Source organism: Phodopus roborovskii, unplaced genomic scaffold (assembly GCF_943737965.1).
Source record: "Phodopus roborovskii unplaced genomic scaffold, PHOROB, whole genome shotgun sequence".
Lineage (NCBI taxonomy): Eukaryota > Metazoa > Chordata > Mammalia > Rodentia > Cricetidae > Phodopus > Phodopus roborovskii.
In genome coordinates, this window is record NW_026125506.1 from 4,791,724 (window position 1) to 4,816,135 (window position 24,412).

The window sequence follows — 24,412 nt, forward strand, 5'->3', positions numbered from 1 at the left end:
AGAAAAACTGCCCCTGACGCGTGTGAACGTCGGTCGGTGTGACAAATGACTTTGAGTGAGGCAGACGGAACCCGGGGGGTTCACGGCCCGGAGACGCCTCTCCGGCCGCCGCCAGGGGGCGCCACCGCCACGCCCATCGGTCTCCCCCCCCCCCAGCCACCGCGGGACTGGGCGTGCTCGGGGTCGGCGGCGGGGGCGTGGCCAGCGTGCGCGCGGGGGCGTGGCCATCTGGCCGCGGGTGCGCGCGGCGGCGGCGGCGGCGGCAGTGGCGGCAGCGACGGCGAGCGGGGAGCGGCGAGCAGCAGCGGCTTCCGTTCCGTTCGGGGCCGGGGCCGGGGCCGGGGCTGGAGGCGGAAAAGTTGCGCGGCGGCGAGGAGCAGCCCCGGGACGGTCAGCGAGGGCGACAGCAGCCGGGCGGCGGCGTCTGCGGACCCCGCCATGGACGACCTCGGTGAGTGAGTGCGGGAGGCGGAGCGGCCGGGGCCGGGGCCGGGGCCGGGGCCGGGGCCGGGCGGGCGGGCGCCCGGCTTTCCGATCCCACCCTGCGACGGCTGCGCTGCGCGGCGCTCGCTGCCTGCGGCCCGGGCCGTGCGAGCCGCCCGCTCTCGCTGCTGCTGGGACCCGATCCCACGGCCGGCCCGGCCCGGGGACGGCGCCTGGATCCGGGGCGGACCTGCTCCTCCGCCGCCGCCGCGGGACCCTCACCCCGCTCCCCCGCCCCCGCCCCTCCCCCTCCCCTCCCCCTCCCTGTGACCCGCCCCGGTTCCCTCCAGGCCACCCTCCCACTTTGCAGACGGGCACCCAGCCCCCCCCCCCCCGTGTCAGGGCCCCCTTGGAGAGCCCACCCGTTTCCCATCACAGGCCACGGAGAAGCTTGTGAGGGCCACACCCCCACGCGAATGACAAGTGTCCCACGCTACCCCCCAACACACACACACACATCACACACACACATACACACACATCACACACACACCCACACACACATCACACACACACCCACACCCACCCCCCACCACACACACATCACACACACACATCACACACACACATACACACACATCACACACACACACACACATCACACACACACACACACACACACCCACACACATACACACACATCACACACACACACATCACACACACCCACACACATACACACACATCACACACACACACACCCACACACACATATCACACACATACACACACATCACACACCCACACACCCACACACACCCACACACACACCCACACACACACCCACCCACACACACATCACACACACACACCCACACACACGCGGCTTCACGTCTAGTCACCCCGTTTTACCGACTGCGTTAGTGACCAGTGTGGAGTCTTTCATTCCCTTCTAAACTTAGAAAGGCGGGTGGAGTGGGTGGGGTGGGGTGGGGGTCATGACTCCTGCCTCTCACCCACCAGTCCCAGACCCTGGTGAAATGCCAGAGGAATGAGGAGGGGAATGGGCCGCAGGGTATGGCCATCTCTGAACGTGTCTGAGCTAGCAGGGTCCCCCCCCCCCCAGCAGCAGGCCTGCTGGAAGCCGCACACACGGGGAAGGAGGACAGGGTGCCCAGAACAGAGTTTCACTGTCCGATCATTTCAGTCCACGCTGGGTCTGGTGTTTGTTAGGACAGAGGAAAGAAAGGCTCTCCTGGAAGCTGGTTCCAAACCCACGGGGATTGATGCGAGGGTTGCGGGATGCCCTGAGCCCTGTGAATCCCAGAGTGAAGGAGCCCGTCTTTTCCTCCTCCTCGGGCCCCTCAGTTGAGGAGGTGTGTGTGTGGGGGGTAGTTCCCTTCTCTGTAGGAGCCTTGTCTTCTCTCTGGGGACTGTGGGTGACTGTGTGAACTGCTGCTGCCGGTGTCCCTGCCTCTGGGGCGTAGATAAGACTGAGGGGCCTCCCTCAGGCAGCGCAGGGCACCAAGTTGAGATGGATTATTTGTAGGCATTGGATTTCACTGCTTTGCAGCAGATGCCTTGTGGGAGCGGGGAGCCCCTGAATGAAACATCCCGGAGCTGGGGATGGTGTTGGATCCTGTTTGTTTCCCAGAGTGGGTTCGCTGCCAAACATAGTTATGCCTTTGGGTCAGGCTTGGCATCTGCAACCCTTTGCACTCAAGGCTGGCATAGCTTCCAGGCAGGTATTTTGAATTTTTATTTTTCCACATAAAAATACCTAGGCTGAAAGGAGGTGGGGGGGCGATGGGCTTTTGATTAGGTCCCCGAAAGTCTCCGTGTTTCCCTGTGGGAACACACTGGCGAGGGGACACTGTTGGTTCCGGACAGTCCCTGTGCTGTTTGAAGGACTGAGGAAGTCTTTGGAGAGCCCGGGATTCCCATCTTCTGACGGCCTTCCATTTAGGGCCAGAACACTGGATTGTCTTTGGAAGGAAAGAGTGTCTGGCAGACGGGAATTTTCAGAATTGCAATGTGCTGTGTATGGAGTGCTCACCCATGCCTGGAGTGGCCCTGGCGATCACGCCGCTGCCACCCACTGCCCCTTTGTACGAAGTGAGAGACAGACACCAGCAGAGGCCGGTTCTCTGACCCAAGGCTGCACAGCCAAGAAACACACCCGAGGCCGGTTCCTGTGCTGTGTGCATTTCTTCCCCGGATGGGAACAAGCAAGCTCTGGCAGGAGGGGCTGGGGGCTGGGGGGGGGGCTGCCACCTGTGACCTCTGCTGCCTTCTCTCCAGTTGTTTGGTCCATGCTCAGACTTCCTTAGTCTGAGCTGTCAGGGGCCAGTCACGCCTGGCTGGCCAGAGCTTAGGGTGGGGAATGGGTGTGCAGCAGGGCAGGAATGTGCTTCAGAGCCCAGGCCGTCAGCTGTCCGCATGGCGGCTCAGCACACTGCCCGTCAGCTGTTTTCCTAAGTCAGGGTGGATGTGATGGCCAGCCTTGTTTTTATTTGTCTCCCAAGGGAGAGCTCAGCTGTGAAGGCGCTGTGGTTTAACGTGGGGGATAGTTTGGGGTGGTCTCCCTGTGGCAAGGCCACGGGGTACAGAGCTATAACTTTGTTTTCTGGCTTAAGGGTAAAAATAAATAAATTGGAGCATTCCTCCCCTCCGATAGTGGCCAGTGAGAGAATCGCCATGTGCTGTTTAATAAGTTACAAATTTATAGCTCTTTGGGCAGAAAAACATAAACACAGAGTGCCCTGCCCTTCCCTGTGTGTCCTCCACGCCTTGTGCTGTGGGGTGGCTGACTGGTGGTGGCTGACTGGTGGTGGCTTTTCTCATTAGAGCTGAGGTGCTGGTTTGGCTCCTTGTGTTCGAGTTCTGGCCGGCGTTTCCTGGACAGAGTTCTCACAACACAGATGCTCTGATTCTGCTTTCTGCCCTGGCTCTTTCTCACTCGGTGTTCACATTCTAATGTGTTTGGGGAGGCGGTGGCCACAGTCGGCCTGGTATGATCCCTCCAGCTCCACGGGAGACAGGCACTGTGCTCACACTTTTCCCTCTCTGTCCTTTTTTTTTTTTCTCACTACAACTGTGGAGAGGGAGGTGTGTTTAACTGTGCCTCACAGACACAGAACCTTGAGCTGGGGATGTTCTGTGGCAGAGCTGGGGTTTGAACCTAGACCGATCAAGTTCAGGACCGGTTTGTTCTAATTACAAAGCGGTAGGAGCTGGTACTAATCATGGGGGTGAACCCAAAGGCCTGCCGAGTAACTGACAGTTTACCTCTAAAGCTGCTCTGCTGGCCAGGGAGGTCCCGGGAAATGGCTCGATAGCGTTGCTTTCTCATCCACTAATGTGGGACACAGCCAGCTGTTGGCAGTGTCCAGTCTGCTGGAATCTGGTCATGTCTCCTTTCAACTTCTCAGCAGTCTTGACCCTTTGGAGAACAGTGCCTCATTGTGTTTGGGGGTGATGCTAGCGAGGGGGTAAGGGAGTTGCCTGGGGGCATTCCAGGCTACAGAGCCGCCCAGTTTCCATGGAAAGTCTGGCCTTAGGACTTGCCCGTATGTCCTGTTAGCCCATTGCTGGGCTGTGGCAGAGGCAGTGTCTACCCATGGGGCGGTGGTACCCTTCTGGTGGATGATTTTCAAGGTGCATGCTAGTAAGAAGCTTGGCTCGGGTTCAAACCCTGGGTGGTGTCGATTCTTAGGCAGGTGCCTGTGTGATAAAGCCAGCATGGATGGAGTGGGAAGCCGTGGGCTTTGGGCTGGGCATGGCCCTATCACGCTGTGAATGATGCTTCCTGAGGGCACATGTTTCCCTCTCTCATCTTGGTCAGGGATGGCCACGTGTTGGAGGGACTGGGCTAGCCATTGCCTGGAGGGGGTAAGAAAGGCCAACAGTTACTGTTGAGGCTCCGAGTGGCCTCTTCTCCCCACACTCATCTTTCAAGGAGTTTCTTGTAGGACCTTACATTGTTTCATGGCCAGGGATGCTGAGGAACTTCTTCCCAGAATTATCCTAGCCTTTTACTGTGCTGCTCTGCGCTCAGTGTCTTCATTAATAAAAATAATAATATCTACAGAACACATTGGAAACATTTTTTAAAGTCAAGGTCTCCATATGCAACCATGGCTGGCCTGGAACTTGCTGGAACTTGCTAGACCACACTGGCCTTAAACTTACAGAGATCCTCCTCTGCCTGGCAAGGGTCATACGTGACCCCATGCCTACCTTATGTACACTACTTTATATTTATCGTTGTTTTGAGACAGCCTTTCTCTGTGTGGCCCTGGCTGTCCTGGCACTAGCTTTGTAAACCAGGCTGCCCTCGAACTCACGGAGATCTGCCTGCCTCTGTCTCTCGAGTGCTGGGACGAAAGATGTTCTCAGCACCACCGCCAAAACCCATGAGTACAGAGCTCTTCTCCGAGACATTTCAAAACACTTAAAAAAAAAAGAAAGAACCATGTGTAGGGCTGGATGGAGAGATGGCTCAGCCATTAAAGGCTCAGCTCACAACCAAAACCCACGCACAGAGCACTCTTCTTGTAAGACGTTTCTTCCTTACAGTCAGGAGCTGCTGGGCGTCTGGCATCTGTTTGGTCATAGAAAGTCAGTTAGTTGTCTTGTTACTCTGTTTCCTCATTCTCCGCTTCCAAAGGAGGGAGCAGAAACATGGAGTGAGCCCACTGGGGTGAGCTCTGCAGTTAGTGAGTGCCAGGCGGGATCGGAATCCAGTCCCGGTTCACTGACTGTGGGATAGACATTATTATCGTTACCATTCTATCTATTGGCTTGTTTGTCTATGAGACAGGGTCTCTCCACATAGCCCTGGCTGGACTGGGACTCCCAGAGCTCCCTCTGTCTCCCAGAGATTAAAGGCCTTTGCTACCATATCTGACTGCCCAGTTTTGTCATTCCTTAGCCCAGACTGGTTTTGAATGTGTAAATCTCCTGCCTCAGTTTGTGGAGAAGCTTCGATTATAGGCCTGTGTCATGAGACCTGGCTCCAGAAATCTTTTCTGTCTGTCCCTCCCTCCTGTGCTCTGGGGGAGCTGAAAGACATTGTGTCTGCTGATGCACAGAGGCCTCCACTCTGCTCTCCAAGTCACCTGTCCCCTTGACACAGCTTCGGGCCTAGAGTACAGCTGCCAGAAGTGGATGCCTCTTCCAGGTCTCAGCAGCTTCCCCGGGTCCGCCTTCCGCCTGGTGTCCTCCATGGTGAGACCCAGCCTCAAAAAGAAAATGCAAATGTTAAGGAGAGGAAGAGAAGGGAGGGTGAGAAAGAGGAGAGCTAGAAAGCCGTGTTAGTTAAAGCAGCTGATTGAAAGGAGAAGTCAGGGTTCTAACCTCCTCACCAAACACACGCTCCCATCCGGCTGGCTGACCGCCTAAGCGGCGGGCTTAGCTCTGGCTTCCCTAGGGAGGCTTTGGACACTGGGCCAGTAGCAGGCAGATGCGCCACCGGAAGGCCTACCCCAGACCCTTGAAGATGGCCCTAAATGCTTGTTTCTGGTGTGGTTGTGGTATTGCGGTTTATGGGAGAAGACCGTCTTTCTTAGGGACATGGGAAAAAGTCATGAAGCCTGTAACATTTATTTTTGAGACAGGGTCTTACTATGTAGTCCTGGCTGACCTGGAACTTACTATATAGACTGGGCTGGACTTGGAACTCACAGAAAGCCGTCTCCTTTATGTCCCCAGTGCTGGCACCATCACACCTGGCTCTGCCAGTTAATTCCAAATGATACAGAAAAAACAAACAAAAGTCAAAACCCAAACCCAAAAGCCGTTGGTGTCCGTGGGGTTGCTTGGTGCATCACTTCCCTGCCAGGAGATACGGAAGTCTTGCACACCCATGTGCCTGTATACAGAACTTTATATGCTTTTCTAAAAAACAAAAACAAAAAAACCCAACTAAGTTTGTTTGCTTTGGTTGCATTTATTTATGTTTATAGTGTTTTGCTCACACCCCTGTCTGTGTGTCCATCTTAGAACTGACTGTAGGTCCTGGGGATTTAACCTGGGCCTTCTTCAGAGACAGTCAGTATGACGACTCATTCCTTCACCCCCCCCTTTTTTTTTTGTCTTTTTAAAGACAGTTTTTTTTTTTTTTGTAGTCTAGATTGGCTTCGGTTTGCTATGTAATGGGTGAGACAGTGACCTGGAGACCCTGGTCCCCTGGCCTTCGCTTTTGCCTCTCAGGTACTGGGATCCAAGGCTACTGCAGCCCAGCTTATGCAGTGGGGGAGATCAGGCCTAGAACTTTGTACAGTTAGGCCAGTGCTCTGCCAGCGGAGCCCCCACCCCAGCCCTTCCTGTAAACTTTAAAATTGAAACCGTCCCAGGCTGGGGAGATGGCTCAGTGGGTAAAGTGTTTGCTCTGTTGGGTTCGCAGCCACCCACGTGACAGAGAGCGTGGTGGGTAGACTTGGGGTGCAGAGATGGGCTGATCCCCCGGAACTCACAGGCCAGCCTGTTGAGGCATTGATCGAGCTCTGGATTTAGTGAAGAGACCCTGTTTCAACAAATAAGGTGGAGGATCTCTGAGTTCAAGGCCAGCCTGGTCTACAGAGCGAGCCCTAAGGCAGTCAGGACAGTTACACAGAGAAACCCTGTCTCAAAAAACCAAACTAACACAAAACAACAGCAACAACAACAAAAAGACGGGGCTGGCTAGATGGCTCAGTGGGTGAAGGTGCTTGCTGCCAAGCCCTGCAGTCTGAATTCGGTCTCAGGCCCCACACAGTGAGAGGAGAGAACAAACTCTCCCAAAGTGTCCTCTGAATGCTATGCATGTGCTCTGGCAAGTGTCTGTAGCTCTCCCCCATAAATTAATGTTCCCGGACCCTCACACGTATGAACATGTATGTGCACCCCCCCCCCAGTTTACCTAAAACACCGGGGATGTAAGTGCCGCAGTGTCAGACAGGGAAGCGGGAAAGGCGTCTGTGCTTACAGTTGAGCGTGGTGCAGGGCTTTTCGTATTTCCCGGTCCTCTACTGTTGAGTCTGAAGGTGTGGGACCTGTATTGTATATGGACTTACACATGTTTGTACATGGACACGTGTGTCCATACATTTGCAGTGTTAAGTGGAAGGTACAAGTTTCCATTGTGGTTTTCAGCTTCCCTGAATGTTTGGACACTGTTAAGACAATAGGTATTGAGCCACGTGGTGGTGGCCCACACCTTTAACCCCAGCACTCGGGAGGCAGAGGCAGGCGGATCTCATTGAGTTTGAGGCCAGCCTGGTCTACAGAGTGAGTTCCATGACAGCCTCCAAAGCCACCATAACCCCCGTTTTGAAAATCAAAAAGAAGATAGTAGGTATTGAAAAGAAGCTCTGAACTGTAGAACCAGGGAGCTGCTGGCCTGTGTCCGCCTGTGTTGGCTAGGGACTGCTTGTGATGGGAAGACAAGCAGATAGGTGTGCTATCAGCTGGGGAGGTAGGTCACAGTGCTGTGACAGGTTCAGAGAGAGCCCCTTCTGTCGGTGAAGAGTTAACTCCGGTCATGGGGACTGATGTGACATTAATCAGACAGGGTCAGGAGGAGAGAGATGTGTGGAGTTAAGGGGTTGTCTGGGCTGGTGGGTTTCAGAGCAGGAATGGATGTCTTCAGGGAGTTTGAGCCCAGGGAGTTGGGGGTGAGGGTGGGTGTGGGTGGATAGGAGTTTGCCTCACATCACATAAACTCCTTTCCAAGGCCAGCATGTTTAGCCTGTGGGCATGGAGCCAGGAGCTCTTAGTTGCAGCGCAGATCTGGCCCTTCCGGTTCTCAGGTCTTTTCAGCTGTCTCCTGGAACCCCATTCCCTTGGCTCCCTCTTGTCCCTTGTATAGTAGTGAGCTGAGTCAAAGGCAGGACAGGCCACTTGGGCCTCCAGCTTTTTGGTGGTGGCAGGGAGCTTACTATAGTCTGGCCCTAGTGGCCCCTGGGCTCAGGCAGAGCTGAGGGCTCTCGGGCTTGGCAGAAACATTCTGATCGGCCAACAGGCCCTCAGGAAGTCGGTGCTATGTGCCAGGAGGTGGGTCTTGGAGCTTCAGGTTTGTCCATCAGCATGGCTGCTTGGGAGGGGATCCTGGGCCTCCTGATGTCTGGAAGTGGGTTGTCAGGGCCTCATGTTGCGGGTCTGAGAAGTAGCTTGATGTGTGTTTCATGGGGGAGGGGATGGGGCCTGGAGGAAGCTTCATGTAATTCTTGGCTGGAGCTCAGGTAATTGTTTTAATGAAATGGAATGCGGCTTATTCAGAACTGGCTTGGCAGAAACAGCCATGTTCTGGTCCGTTTTCTTGTTGAGGAGCTCAGGGTATATATTTCCAGCTGAGCAAGGTGGACGGATGGAAGGACATACGGACGGATGGAAGCCACTGGGGCGCTCCATCCTTGTAGATAATCAGGGAGCTGCCTTCATTCAGATTCCTATGCTCACCTGCACATCAGTGTATCTCCTGTGTTGTTGGGGTCCAGTCTGCGGCCTCTCCTTTGTGAAGCATGCCCCCTGCCACTGAGCCACCCTACCCCAGTGCTGGTGTGACCCAGCAACAGAAACCCTGCTGGAAGCAGTCTGTGAAGCCTGTGTCCTGTGCAGAGCCGCAGGCTGCATGCGTGTACAGCAGACAGGCAGGCCCTGGGACCGTCTCTTTACTCACTGTTTACTTCACCGTCACGGCCAGCCTCTCCCTCTCCCCACGTTAAGCAGGGCTATTATTATTTTTATTTACCCTGTATGTGTGTGCGTGCTTGTCTACATGTCCATCCTGTGTAATGAGGTGCCTGCACAGGCCAGAAGAGGAGTTGAACCTGTGTCCTTTGGAAGAGCAGCCAGTGCCTTTAACTTCTGAATCTCTTACTGGCCCCTTTTCAGTAAAATGCCTTTAAATTAAAAATTAAATTTATGCTGGGTGTTGGTGGTACACGCTTTTAATCCCAGCACTCCGGAGGCAGAGGCAGGCGGATCTCTGTGAGTTTGAGGTCATTCTGGGCTACAGAGTGAGTTCCAGGACAGCCAGGGCTACCCTGTCTGGAAAAAACAAAAAACACCAAAAAAAAAAAAAAAAACCCAAAACCCATTTATTTATTGTGCATGTGCACATGAGTGTGTGGGGTCAGAGGATACCCTGACTGAATATTCCCTCTTCTTCTACCATGGTGGGTCCTGGGGATTGAATTCAGGTTGTCATGCTTGGTGACAAACACCCTACCCACTGAGCCATCCTGTGGCTCTACCTCCCTGGCCCCGCCCACGTGCATCAGTTTGGACTGCTGTGGCCTTAAGGTGCCAATCTATTGCCGTTCATCTTGGCTCTCTGTTCCTCTTTTTTAGTGTTTGACCTAGCCTGGGACATCCTCGCACACGTGCTTCCTACCCTGGTGGGCGAGTTTTCTCGTCCTCTCCTTTCCCCGCTCCTCCGCCTCCCTCGTAGGTGCTGAGTCCCCCTGGAGCTCTCTCTGGGCTGTTTCCCCCTGTTTATTTACTTCCATGACCGGCAACTCCCAAATTTCTATGCTGCCCCTGACGTGGATGCTATTGTCCAGATTCTTCCGGTTTGCAAGCCAGCAAAGACCCAGCTCATTTCCTTTTCTCTCTCTCACTTGGAGGCCTCAGCTATTGTCCGAGCTCCTAGCATGATGCCCCGCCCCCTTTCTTGGCCTAAGTTTAGAAAATGGACACAAGCTTTGAGGTAGGAGACAGTTGTCCTGACCTGCAGATGAGGAAGTGAGACTAAGGCTCACACTCACAGGGTTGGGGGAATGGGGACACACCCAGTGAGTGCCGCTGTTCAACCCCCCAATCACCGCCCCCGGGCATGGGGTCTTGGGGTGACACAGATTCGTGTAGCTCAGGCTGGTTCAGACTTGCTCTACAGCCAAGAATGACCTTGGATTTGATTTGTGAGTCCCTACCTCTGTCTCCCTGCTGGCTGGGATGCCTAGCTTGTGCACGCAGACTGGACACCCAATGGCTGGAAGTCACAGGTCAGTCCGGTTTTACCTATAAATCTGTGTTATTTCGCCTTCCTGATATTCAGAATGTTCCAGTTAGTTGCCAGTACTTCAAATACCAAGAGATCATACCTCAAAACATTACTTCGTTTCTTTTGAAAACTCAGATTTGATTACGGTGGTGATATTAAATCATTGCAGATTCCTCTGTACCCACATTCTCTCTCCAGCGGTTTAGGTAACCACACATGCCTGCCCTGAGAGTTGATCATCCATCCCTGCGCCTGCATAGACCTTAGTCTCCTCCATGTTCCCACCTGGCCCTGCTTCCGGTTCTCTGTAGCCTTTTTATAACCAACACAAGGCTGCCGAATCTAGGGGGCTCACTTGTTTTAATCTGTGCACCTGTGCATGGTGTGTGTGCCTGTGTGTGCGTGTGTGCGTGTCTGTGTGTGCGTGTGCCTGTGTGTGTGTGTGTCTCTGTGCGTGTCTCTGTGTGTGTGCATACGTGTGTGTCTGTGTGTGTCTCTGTGTGTTTGTGTGTGCGTGCCTGTGTGTGCCTGTGTGTGTGCGCGTGCGTGTGAGACTGTGTCACAGCACAATTGTGGAGGTCAGAGTTGGGGCCCTCCTTCTACCCACTTGTGTGTGAATTCCGGGGCGTGCCGAGTCCAGACATCTGTCTAAGCTGCAGGAAATGGCCTCTTTCCTCATCTGCCTTCCCGAACCTCTGCCTCTATTAATGTTTCCGTCAGAGACGGGTTTCTGTGTAGCTCTGGCTGTCCTGGAACTCACTCCATAGAGCAGGCTGGCCTCGGGACTTGAGCTCGCAGAGATCTGCCTCCTTCTGCCTCCCAAGGGCTGGGATCAAAGGTGTGCACCACCGCTGCCCAGGGAGATGTATTCCCCCCCCCCCCTTTAAAGCAGGCCAACCTTCTGACACTTCCACTCAAATATAGCTTGACAGATTGGCATAAACCAGGCTTCTTAGTAAAGTTTTAGTAGAAAGGACAGTGGATTTCTTGTCTTCCTACTGTAAGCTCCTTGAGGACAGGGCACCTGTTAGCTGTCTAGTGTGTCCAGCCCCTGCGTGCCAAGGTTGCTCTGTAGATATTCAGTGGTAGTTGATGATGGATGGGCGTGAACTTCAGATGCCCATTGTGAAGGAGGTCTCCAGCAAACCACTGCCTCCTCTGCAGGAACCCAGTGAGCTTCTCTGGGTTTGGGTTGTGGAAGCTAGCTGCCTGTTGTCACAGATGGAGTCTAGGCTCCCAGCCTCACCTGGGTCTGTACGTCCTGAGCCTCTGCCCTCACATCCTGAAACAGTGTTTTATTCTCCATTGATACATTTGTTTCTAATGTCTTTCTTTTTTGAGATGGGGTTTTTCTGTGTTGTCCTGGCCGTCCTAGAACTTGATTTATAGACCAACCTGGCCTCAAACTCACAGATCTATCTGCCTGTCTGCCTCCTGAGTGCTGGGATTAAAGACATAACGGTGCTACATGTTTTTATTTCTTGAGACAGGGTCTTGCTTTGTAGCTCTGGCTGGCCTCAGGCCCTGAGCAGTCTGCCTGCCTCAGTCTCCTGAGTCCCGGTGTTAGAGGGGTACTCCACCTTAGCTGATTTGGAGCTCTTAGTGTTGGGTCAGTGGCAATGATTAACACCGGCTCTTGTCACCCTCAGGGTTACCCTCCACCACACGCCCTGGCAGTGGGGATCGCTGTATCTGTCTCTTCGCTGCTTAGCAGCCTGGGGAATATGATTCTGGTGCTCCCCTAAGAGAACATAACTTGACCACTTCATGGCACCATGGAGGAGTAATGGCCTTACTTCGGTGCTGGTAGCGTAAGGTTGGGTTTTGTTGTGTGGCGTTGGGCAGGAGGTTGTTCCCAGCCTGCCTTGCACTCACCGATGCTCTTATCCTAGAGCTCCTCAGCTCGTCTGAGATCTACTCCCAGTCAGCCCTGGGCTGACAGGAGTGCACTGTGACATCCGTGAAGCCTCCAGAGGACACTGGCCAGGCCACTCTGCCTGTTATCATAGGGAAAGGGGGAATTAATTATGCTGGATGTAATGGCATGTACCTGTGATCCTAGCACTTGGGTAGCTGAGGTAGGCGCATCATCACGAGTTCTAGGCCAGCCTAGAATACAGAATGAGACCTTGTCTCAAAACAAACAAAACAAAGCAGGGTCTGGAGAAATGGCTCAGCGGTTTAGAGCACATGGTGGCTCACAACCATCCATAACCCCAGTTCCAGGGAACCCTGTGTCCTCTTCTAGGCTCCGTGGAACCGGGAATGCATGCATTGCATATACACACAGACAGACAAAATACTTATACAGATAACTAGAGAGAGAGAAAGGGAGAGCTGTGTTGTCTTTCTGGGTCCATGGAAGTTGGCTCAGTGACTCAGTGGCCGTCCCCTCCCCAGGGTAGTTGCGGGGGCTACCCTGGGCTCTGTTCAGGTATGGACTGTGCAGCATCCTGAGCAGGTTTTTCCTGCTGGTTTCCAGGAGAATTCCTCTTCCTGGGGCGGAAATGGGAGTGTCCGGTGGTCCACACTCAGTTTCCTGTGGGCTCCGGCTCCGGGCGGGTCAGGTGATCAGGCCTTCTCATGTGGTGCTCCGGGGCTGGCAGCAGGGATGGCTCAGTGTCCTTGGGCTAGTGTGAAGGAGCTGCTCTGGTGCCTGAACCCCTTGACGCCTGCCTTCCTTGGCTGTCAGCCCAGGCTCTGTTGTTACATGCTGCCTGTCTTGGAAAGTTCTCTGCCCCCAGGAGTGGATGTGTGGTCCCTTCACCGTCCTAAACATCACCCTTGCTACACGTTTGGGCTGAGACAGCTGCTAGACAGCTGGTGGCCTCTCTCTCCTTGCCTAACTACCTCAGATGGCCTCTGCTGCCGTGTGTGTCCTGAGCTGTCCAAGAATTCCTGCCCCTTCCCTTTAGAGAGAGAAGTCGGCTTGTGAACTTGGTCTGCTGAAGGGGCCAAGCAGGAACAAGCCAGTGTCACCTGGAGGTGGTTGTCATGGCTTCCTGTGGTCACTTGTGGTCATCGGTTTCTAAACATCCTGTTTGTGTCTCTAGAGCAGAGTGGTTGTCCAGGAGGCAGCTAGGCCAGTTCAGCCATTCTCTGCCTCACCCTCAGGCAGAGTCTGCGGCCAGGGTGTCAAGGTTCACCCCCTCACAAAGGCATTCACTTTGCTGTCTCTGGCTACAGCTTACTTGGCTGGTGGTAGATTGTTTGAGTGTCCTTGACTGGCTCTACAGTTCCTTTCCAGACTGCTTTGACCGCCTAGGACGTTTTCCCTGAACGTTCTGTCAGTTGGATGTTGACAGGCCCCACCCTACTCCCACAACTGGGTGTTTCAGGGAGTCGCCAGCCTTTGCTCTCCTCAGAGCTGTTTAACGTGTGTGTGTGTGTGGTGTGAGGTGTGTGGTGTGTGTGGTGTCTGTGTGTGTGTGGTGTCTGTGTGTGTGGTGTGTGTGTGTTTGTGCACGCGTGCATGTAAAAGTGTGTGTGTGTGAGTGTGTGTGTGTGTGTGTGTGGCTTTGGAAGGGTTTGTTGGGGTGGTCCTTCTGTTCTTGGTGTAACCCAGGAGGACCTTGAACATCGGATTCTCTTGCCCCCACCCCACGCTCAGTTTGTGTAGTGCGTGGGGTGGCAAGCCTTCCCCATCTGAGCTGCATCCCCAGCCATGCGGCTTTTGACATGTTTGGAATAAAAATGTAAAGGCATTTGGAAATCAGTTAACAAGTCGAGCCCCATACTGCCTGAGCACAAGAGGCCCAAGCTTCCTTCCCTCCCTTCATCAGTGCTGGACGCTCGGAGCCCCGGGTTCCTCCTAGGACTGCAGTACCAGGTGCTGTACCAGGTGCCACCTCAAGGCCCCTTCACACGCCACTTTGTTGGTGATACTGTTATTTCTTTTAATCTCTGTTGAAGAAGATCCACGCCTACTGTAAGGGCAAATGTGGAAGTGCAGGTGTCTGTATTTATGCTCACTAGCATTCAAGCCGGGGTTGGGGTGGTCGTGGCGCATGCCTTTGATCCCAGCAGCTCTGAGTTCGAGACCAGCCTGGTGTACAAAGTGAGTTCCAGGACAGCCAGGGCTACACAGAGAAACCCTGTCTCAACAAAACATACAAGCAAAAAACACACACAAAAGGGGGAGGGCTGGAGGGAATGCTCAGTGGCTAAGAGCACTGATTGCTTTTCCAGAGGACCCAGGTTCAATTCTTAGCATGCAGATGGTTTCTCACAACTAACTGTAACTCCAGTTCCAGGGGACCCAGCACATTCACACAGACATGCATGCTGGCAAAACACCAGTGCCCAGAAAGTAAATAAATTTTAAAAAGAAAGAACACTAGCATTTCCGAATAAATACCGTATAGAAATGGTCCTGTTTACCCCAGGCAAGAGGCGGGACTGCCGCTAGCAGTATGGTGTGTGTCTTTTCCAGTAATTTTCTATAGGTTTAAAAACGTATTAGCATGTCTACCAGACACAGCCTTCATTTTTATTTACTCATTTATTTTGACAGGGTCTTTTAAATTTCTTCATTTTTTATCTTGTGTGCATTGTTGTTTTTGCCTCTGAGTACGTCTGTGTGAGGGTGTCAGATCTTAAGAGTTAGACAGGTGTGAGCTGCCATGTGGGTGCTGGGAACTGAACTTGGGCCCTCTGGAAGAGCAGCCAGTGCTCTTAACCGCTGAGCCATCTCTCCAGCCGCCCCCCCCCCTCCCCGACATGGGGTGGCCTAGAGCTTGCTGTGTAGACAAGGATGGGGATTACAGACTGTGCCTCCACAGCTGGTTTGTGTTGTTCTTAACAGTGCTGATAACCGAACCCACTGCCTCACAGGAGCTAAGCTGGTGCTGGGGTGCATGCTGGCACCTTTTGTTACTTTTATTCTTTTCTGTGCTTGGAACCAAGGGCCCACCTTGGATTTGCTGTGTTCTGTGGCTGAGCTGACTCTGCAGCGTTTCCGTTCCTTTCCTTTCTCCTTCCCTCTTTACCTCCCCCTCCCTCCCTCCCTCCCTCCCTCCTTCCTCTCTCTGCCCTCACGGTCTAGCTGACCTGGAACTTGCTCTGTAGCCTACACTGGCCCTGAATTCCTGCCTGCTTCTCTGTCTCCCAAAAGCGTGGGGTGCTTCTTATTTAGATGAAGTATACATAGTATAAAATTAACCATTTTAAAACTATAATTAAAAAAAAAACAACAACCTATAATCCAGTGGCATCGTCTGTATTCACAGTTCTGCTCCTTCTAGCTCTTGTTCTCATTTTGGTTTTCTGAGACAGGGTTTCTCTGTGTAGCCCTGGCTGCCCTGGAACTCACTGTGTACACCGGGCTGGCCTCAGACTCAGAGATCCAGCTCCCGAGTGCTGAGGTTAAAGGGTGTGCAGCACCACCGCCAGGTTGTGTGTTTTAACTGCTGGGCCAACGGCCCTCTGCTCACACTGGACCCTGACTCCCGCTTGTCATGAGGGTGATACAAAGGGCATTGGGTGGCAGGTGTTGGGGGAGAACAGTTTGGGGCGAGTGTCTATGCTAATGTCTGTTTTGTATATGTGCAAGTCACCTGTGGGCCACGTTGGAGCATGCTTGGCACTGCCCATTGGGGGGAAACGGGAGGGTGGAGAGTCCAGTGTGAACAGTCAGGTGTGCAAGGGGAGGGGTGTGTTCTGTGGTGTGCCCATTCTTCCCCACCCCCTGTGCCTCAGACTAACAGCAGCCCGTTGGCCTGACTCCATGCCAGCTCTCCAGTTTCTTGCTTTCCTCTCTGGCTGCCTCAGTTGCTAAGCTTTCCTTCGTTCCCTTCTAGTCCCTCCAGGGTTGGCTTCCTCTGCTGGAAGCCCTATTGTTGGCTGATACACATTTAGATTGCTTACTTCTTTAAGACAATGCCTTCATGATTACAAAATGTCCCTTTCGGGGGCCGCAGAGATGACGCTCAGCAGTTAGGAGCACTGGCTGCTCTTCCCAAGGACCCGGGTTCAATTCCCAGCACCCACATGGCAGCTGACAACCGTCTGTAACTCCAAGATCTGACACTTTCACACCAGTGCATGTAAGTCAGAGTTAAAATAAATCATAGTAGAGAAGTCCAAATGCCCCTTTGCTGGGGAGCCTTACCTGTGCGTGACCGACAGACGAGACACACTGGGAACTTGGCCGTCCTTTCCCTTTCCCCACTCCCTCCTTTCTTGCTATTCAGTTAAATAAGAGCATTACAGAGCTGACCTCACTGGACGCCGACTCTGTGCCGATGGGCATAACGTGTCCCGCAGCCTTGAGGACAGCCGGCCAGGGCCTTGGTCGCTGAGGGACCCTCATCTGCAAACAATCCCACATCATCCAGCCTTCCTCACAGGAAGTCCCTTGTCGTGTGGTAGACGTCCACCCTGGTCCTTGAACTTGAGAGGCCTTTCTTTTCAATCTGTGGACAAGTCAGCCCACACCTCTTCCACGGTTTGCCCCCGTGCATGTGTCCCCCACCTCCACCCAGAGACAGGGCTTCTCTGTGCAGCCCTGGCTGTCCTGGAACCCACTCTGTAGACCAGGCTGGCCTCGAACTCTGAGATCGCCTGCCTCTGCCTCCCGAGTGCTGGGATTAAAGGTGTGGGCCACCACCGCCCGGCCGGCCATGCTGTCTCTCAGAGCCCTGGCTGCAGCGTTTCCTTCCTGAATGACCTGTTCCTGGGTGGCAGTGAACGAGCAGGCAGGGACAGTCTGGCGCGCTCTCGAAGCCGCCAGCTACTGTACTTCCGTCAGAGGGCCTTTAACTTGTTCTTTGCAGAAGACAGGCCTCCCTGTGTGGCTCAGCTGGCCTTGGAGTCTGAGCGCAGGGCACCCTGAGTAGCAGGTCGAGTGGCGGGCACAGGTCATGCTAATTACTCTTTGGCTTTTTTCGGGGAGGGGCAGTGCTTTCTATCACTGAGCTACGTCCAGGCCTTCGGCTCTTTTAGACCCGTGTTTTCACGACATATCTTCACCCACTGCTTTTGAGTCTGCCTGCATATTCAGAGTTCCTTTCTTATACCCTGTATAATTAAAATCTCATTTTAATTAGTCTGACAACACCTATCTTTAAATTAGAGTCTGTGGGCTCTAACATTTAAACACTGTCAGTGTGGCGGGTGTACGTCCCTGCCTTGTCATTTGTCCTCAGCTTGTGACATCTGCTCCTTTTTTTTTTCTTTTTGGTGTCATTATTTTTAGGATTCTGTTTTCTCTTGTCTTATTTAGCTGTAATTCTTTGGTCTATTGTTTTAATCATTTGCAGGTTTAACTATCAGTTGTTTTTCAAAATTTACTATTCACGTTTAGTGTAAAAAAATCTCTTTAAAGAAATCTCTTAATATAATAAATTTCTATTTTCCCTCCTATGCTTTCTTGTTGTCTACGCCTACATAAATTGTAAAATTTGGATTGTTGTCTGCCTTTTAAAATTTGTTCTCGGTTGCCCGGTGGTGGTGGAGGTGTTGCACGTCTTTAGTCCCAGCACTCAGGTAGTAGACCCTGTCACACAAAAAAGAAGCCTGTGATGCGTGGGTGGGCGGTGTGCCGATGGCTGCTGGGAGTCTAGTTCAGTGATGGCATGCATGCTTAGCCTCCATGGATCCCTCGATCCAGTCCTCAGCACCGAAAGCAAGTAAACAGCAAGGACATTTTTTCTTCTCCCTGGCTGGCGACATTTTTTCTTCTCCCTGGCTGGCGACATTTTTTCTTCTCCCTGGCTGGCCCCCGCCACAGTTGCTCAGCTGAGCCTCACTATCTCGCTCACACCTTGTAGTTCATCTCTTCTGCTCGGGGCAGGCGCAGTAACCAGCGGTACGGTACTACCAGACGCTGGGCTGCGGAGCCCATGTCTGATGTTGCTCACACATTGCAGCCATGCATGTTTCATAAACACAGCTCATGGCGTTCTGTCACCTCTGCTTTACGGGGAATGGCGTGACCCGTTCCTCAGGACTCAGGCTACTCCTGGATGGTGCTTCCGGCCCCACGCAGGGCCAAGGTGCTGCCCAGTGCAGGCCCTGCCCCTGTCTGCTGCCCACATTCCCTCCCACTGCCTCATCCCCGAGCGGTGAGCCGCCCTCTTCCACTTTGAAGGAAACTAGGCAGGCCACACAGTGAGCTCAAACCGTAAGTGCCCACAAGGGGCTGTGCTCCGGCCACAGAGGCTCGTGGAGTATTCCTTTGCTTGCGTGCCTCCTTAATTTCTCTCTCTCTCTTCTCTTTCATTTTAGAGTTAAGGGGTAGCGTGGTTGGAGGAAGGAGGTGGTAACCAGGTCATAGTGTGTAGGTGGAGCACAGCAATAGTAAATGGGACACATTCTGGGAGGATCAGGAAGTGGAGCACTCATGGAGGATTGGGAGGTGGAGCACTCATGGAGGATCAGGAGGTGGAGTACTCAGAGCATCAGGAGGTGGAGCACTCGGAGGATCAGGAGGTGGAGCACTCACGGAGGATCAGGAGGTGGAGTACTCATGGAGGATCAGGATGTGGAGCACTCACGGAGGATCAGGAGGTGGAGCATTCATAGAGTATCAGGAGGTAGAGCACTCACGGAGGATCGGGAGGTGGAGTACCCACGGAGGATCAGGAGGTGGAGCATTCATGGAGGATCAGGAGATGGAGTGCTCATGGAGGATTGAGAGGTGGAGTGCTCATGGAGGACTGGGAGGGTAGAGCGCCTATGGATTATGGAGGTCTTGGAGGTAGGGTGCCCACAGAGTACCTCTAGGAGGTGGCGTGAGCTGAGGTGGAAAGGCAGATCTCTGCGTGAACGGCTCATCCATGGTCATTAACTCATTGCTTCTGTTTGTACCAGGCTCATGTCAGTTGGAGAGGCTGAAGGGTGTGATGTGCTGTTCCCTGCCCTTCCGGGGTGCTCAGGAGCTGTGGGATAATGTGCTTTCATGGGGGGGGGGAGCGCAAAGAAGGGGCTCTTGAACCCTGAACAGAAGAGGTCAGAGAGGAACCAGTGCTTTACACGTTTGTTTATGTTTATTTTACTTAGAGTTTGGACAGTTAGAGGAGCTAGGCTGCCTGGTGGTGGCGTTGCCATAGACAAACATGGGCATTTAGAAAGATTTTGTCTTCAGAGAAGGTGGCCATTCTGGAATAATGTTTGTGAGCTGCTCACAGATGAGGTTCCCAGCATAAAACCAGAATGTTCCTTGCTTGCTAGGTAGACAAGGTGATCCCTTTTAACTTTTATGTTACTGGAGAGGAAACAGGTGTGTAGATTTCAGTGGATAAGACAAGATTTAACCTGGTAAAGACGATTGGAGGGGGGATGGCAGGTGAAGAGGCCTGGAGTGAGGAGACACATATATGCACATGTATGTGTACCATGTTGAACTCATCATCTGTGATTTGGTATCCTATGTCCTCCTAATTGGATCTTTCAAGCAAGTCAGACAGTCTGAATCACAAGGTGGAAGATGGCTACCTGTCTGCCCTTGCTGCAGCTAGAGACCTTGTAGGGTAGCCATGATATGGCAGCCAAGCTGAGCCTGGGTGTGAGCATCTGCCAACCTCCAGTGAGATGCTGAGTTTTGTTCAGGTAAAAGCTCTCTAGGCTCAGATGTGTCTGACTGCCCAGCCAGTTCTGAGGGTATTTCTGTGAGGGTAGGGGCCTGGAAGGGCCCCAGGGGTCAGCCTCAAGCTCCTGTAGAGGAGAGACCTGGCTGCCCTGAGAACATGCTTGGCTGAGCCCTTCTTCCTGAAGGAGAGCTGTTGAACATGGGGCTGGCTGTGCCTGTGGACGCTGAGATTGTCCTCAGGCAGGGGAGGGCGCTCTGGGATTCCCTGGAGCAGGGCATATGCAGCTTCCAGAATTTTCCAAGGCTTGGCAGTAGAGTGATCTGTTTTCAGCAGGGGAGCAAACTGGAGGTAGGGCACCATATCATTTTCCAAACCGCTACTTTCCAGGCGCGAGCGATTCATACCCTGGGCGGTGAAAGACAGGCCCTTGCCCCACCGGACCGCTTCCTCTTCCTTGTCTTGCGTGTCCTGACTGTCCTTGGTCTCACTGTGGTCCTTGTTACCTTTACTCTGACTCCTTCCCTGGATCTGCTTCCTCCTATCTTCCTGTGTCAGCTGGTGGCTGCTCTGTCCTCCGACAAGACACACATGGGAGCCCCCCCATACTCACCAGGTCTTCACACATGGCGGCCCCCCCATGCTCACTCACCCCCCCCACCAGGTCTTCACACATGGCGGCCCCCCCCACCAGGTCTTCACACATGGCGGCCCCCCCCACCAGGTCTTCACACATGGGAGCCCCCCCATGCTCACTCACCCCCCCTCACCAGGTCTTCACACATGGGAGCCCCCCCCACCAGGTCTTCACACATGGCGGCCCCCCCCACCAGGTCTTCACACATGGCGGCCCCCCCCAACCAGGTCTTCACACATGGCGGCCCCCCCCAACCAGGTCTTCACACATGGCGGCCCCCCCCAACCAGGTCTTCACACATGGCGGCCCCCCCCATGCTCACTCACCCCCCCTCACCAGGTCTTCACACATGGCGGCCCCCCCCCAGGTCTTCACACATGGCGGCCCCCCCCACTCACCAGGTCTTGATTTTCCCCTTGTTTCATTTACAACATTGCAACTGTGTTCTTGCAGTTGACCCTGCCTCCCTCCCCTCCTGCCTGCCTACACTGACTGAGCAATCTAGAAGGCAGGCCTGGTCCTGCATCCCCCTGACAACCACTCTCTGAAGAAGCCCTTGTAAGTCCAGACTCCTGAAGGCCTTGGGCCCTGGACTCCCCTCTCCCAAGCTGGGACTTGCGCTCTGAGCTCTGTTCTGGCCCTTCCCCAGGTTATTTTGTTTGTTTTATTCTGATACAGAGTAATAGCCCTGACTATCCTGGAATTCACTTTGTAGACCAGGCTGGCCTTGAACTCACAGAGATCCGCCTACCTCTGCCTCCTGAGTGCTCAGACCAAAGGTGTGGGCCACCAGCGCCCGGCTCCCAGGTTGTTCTTAGCCTCTAACTAGAAATTGCTATCCTGGCCCCCTGTTCCTTCCCGCTGTAGCAGCCTCTCCCTAGTTAGTGCTCCCAGAGACCCTGTGTCTCTGCCCTTCGTTTACTGGGGCCACCAGTTGAGAATTGAGGTGTTAAGATGTCAAGGAATCGAGGCTGCCTACCGTGAGGGATGGACCTAGAGCAGGTGATGTGTGTGTAGACGTTAGAGGATGAGGGAGTTGGTCCTCTCCTTCTACCATGTAGATCCTGAGCATCTGCTCAAGTCCTCAGGCTTGGCAGTAGGCCCTCCCTCATAGCCTACCATCTCATCCATTGACTGCTTTTGGTACTCCAGCCAGACCTGCTTTATGTCCATTGTCTGTTTGTCCATCAGATGCCCATGGGAGCTCGGGAATCTGCAGCATGTCGGGACCAGCATGCCCAACTTAGACATGAGGGAACTGAGCTCAGAGGTGCTGGGCTAGCGAATGGTAGAGCTGGGACTTGCGGGCTCATGGTTGAATGATTACAGATCCATACTGCTTCTTGTCACAGACTCACACACCTGCCAAAGCCAGGCAGGTGATGTGATTGGCTAAGTGACCAAAGAGGGGAGGGGACCAAACGTCACGCTCAGAAAGTTGACCAGTTCAGCTCCGTGACTTAGTGGTAGACGTACATTCCAGGGAAGTTGTTGCCAGTTAAACTGGAAATGCCTTTAATACAGTTAGTCTACTGAGCAGCGCAGCTTAGCACCCAGCACACATCCGGGTGCCAGCCGTTCACCCTCATGATTGGGTGGGGTCGTTGCTACTGCACACGAGCACGAACAGCTCACGAGCACACCATTGATCAGCACAGGAAAGTGGCCATTCAGACCTTCAGCACCACCGTCAGGGAAGCTGCTATTCATCAGGGGCCGTCTGTGTTTTTAGCTCCTAGGAAGCTAAATGGCTTGGTTTTGTGAAATCTTGTAGATTCTTCATCTCCCTCCCTCCCTCCTACTGTCCCTCCCTCCCTGCCTCCCACCCTCCTATTTGAGACAAGTTCTCACTGTGTAGCTTTGGCTGTCCTGGAACTTACTAATATAATCCTGGTTGGCCTAGAACTCATAGAGCTCTGCCCACCTGGGTCTCTTACGGGCTGGAGAGTGCTTGGTTTTTGTGTGTAGGAGTGTTTACATGCCACGGCACATGAGTCCAGGTTAGAGGACAACTTGAGTAGCCTGTTCTCTCCTGTTAGAGCTAGAGCTAGGGCTAGAACTAGAGAGCCTGTTCTCTCCTGTTAGAGCTAGGGCTAGGGCTAGAACTAGAGAGCCTGTTCTCTCCTGTTAGAGCTAGGGCTAGGGCTAGAACTAGAGAGCCTGTTCTCTCCTGTTAGAGCTAGAGCTAGGGCTAGAACTAGAACTAGAGAGCCTGTTCTCTCCTGTTAGAGCTAGAGCTAGGGCTAGGGCTAGAACTAGAGAGCCTGTTCTCTCCTGTTAGAGCTAGAGCTAGGGCTAGGGCTAGAGAGCCTGTTCTCTCCTGTTAGAGCTAGAGCTAGGGCTAGGGCTAGAACTAGAGAGCCTGTTCTCTCCTGTTAGAGCTAGAGCTAGGGCTAGAACTAGAGAGCCTGTTCTCTCCTGTTAGAGCTAGAGCTAGGGCTAGGGCTAGAGAGCCTGTTCTCTCCTGTTAGAGCTAGAGCTAGGGCTAGAACTAGAGAGCCTGTTCTCTCCTGTTAGAGCTAGAGCTAGGGCTAGGGCTAGAACTAGAGAGCCTGTTCTCTCCTGTTAGAGCTAGAGCTAGGGCTAGGGCTAGAGAGCCTGTTCTCTCCTGTTAGAGCTAGAGCTAGGGCTAGAACTAGAGAGCCTGTTCTCTCCTGTTAGAGCTAGAGCTAGGGCTAGGGCTAGAGAGCCTGTTCTCTCCTGTTAGAGCTAGAGCTAGGGCTAGAACTAGAGAGCCTGTTCTCTCCTGTTAGAGCTAGAGCTAGGGCTAGGGCTAGAACTAGAGAGCCTGTTCTCTCCTGTTAGAGCTAGAGCTAGGGCTAGGGCTAGAACTAGAGAGCCTGTTCTCTCCTGTTAGAGCTAGAGCTAGGGCTAGAACTAGAACTAGAGAGCCTGTTCTCTCCTGTTAGAGCTAGAGCTAGAGCTAGGGCTAGAACTAGAGAGCCTGTTCTCTCCTGTTAGAGCTAGAGCTAGAGCTAGGGCTAGAACTAGAGAGCCTGTTCTCTCCTGTTAGAGCTAGGGCTAGGGCTAGGGCTAGAACTAGAGAGCCTGTTCTCTCCTGTTAGAGCTAGAGCTAGGGCTAGAACTAGAGAGCCTGTTCTCTCCTGTTAGAGCTAGAGCTAGGGCTAGGGCTAGAACTAGAGAGCCTGTTCTCTCCTGTTAGAGCTAGGGCTAGGGCTAGGGCTAGAACTAGAGAGCCTGTTCTCTCCTGTTAGAACTAGAGCTAGGGCTAGAACTAGAGAGCCTGTTCTCTCCTGTTAGAGCTAGAGCTAGGGCTAGGGCTAGAACTAGAGAGCCTGTTCTCTCCTGTTAGAGCTAGAGCTAGGGCTAGAACTAGAGAGCCTGTTCTCTCCTGTTAGAGCTAGAGCTAGGGCTAGAACTAGAGAGCCTGTTCTCTCCTGTTAGAGCTAGAGCTAGGGCTAGGGCTAGAACTAGAGAGCCTGTTCTCTCCTGTTAGAGCTAGAGCTAGGGCTAGGGCTAGAACTAGAGAGCCTGTTCTCTCCTGTTAGAGCTAGAGCTAGGGCTAGAACTAGAGAGCCTGTTCTCTCCTGTTAGAGCTAGAGCTAGGGCTAGAACTAGAACTAGAGAGCCTGTTCTCTCCTGTTAGAGCTAGGGCTAGGGCTAGAACTAGAGAGCCTGTTCTCTCCTGTTAGAGCTAGAGCTAGGGCTAGAACTAGAACTAGAGAGCCTGTTCTCTCCTGTTAGAGCTAGAGCTAGGGCTAGGGCTAGAACTAGAGAGCCTGTTCTCTCCTGTTAGAGCTAGAGCTAGGGCTAGAACTACTTAACTGGCAAGTGCTAGCCCTGCTGAGCCGCCTCTGGCCCTCTGGGGATTTCTTAAGC

The 24,412-nt window shown here is 53.4% G+C and overlaps 1 protein-coding gene across 2 annotated transcripts in view; it reads left to right on the top strand.

Annotated features, from left to right (window-relative positions):
- Positions 1–304: 304 nt before the first annotated feature.
- Pxn (paxillin) overlaps positions 305–24,412 on the top strand; it is a 51,816-nt gene continuing 27,708 nt past the window's right edge. For both annotated transcript variants that reach the window (XM_051176483.1, XM_051176482.1), the window contains exon 1: positions 305–451. In XM_051176483.1, coding sequence (XP_051032440.1) covers positions 439–451 — 13 coding nt within the window. In that variant the 5' untranslated portion in view covers positions 305–438. The remainder of the gene's footprint in view (positions 452–24,412) is intronic.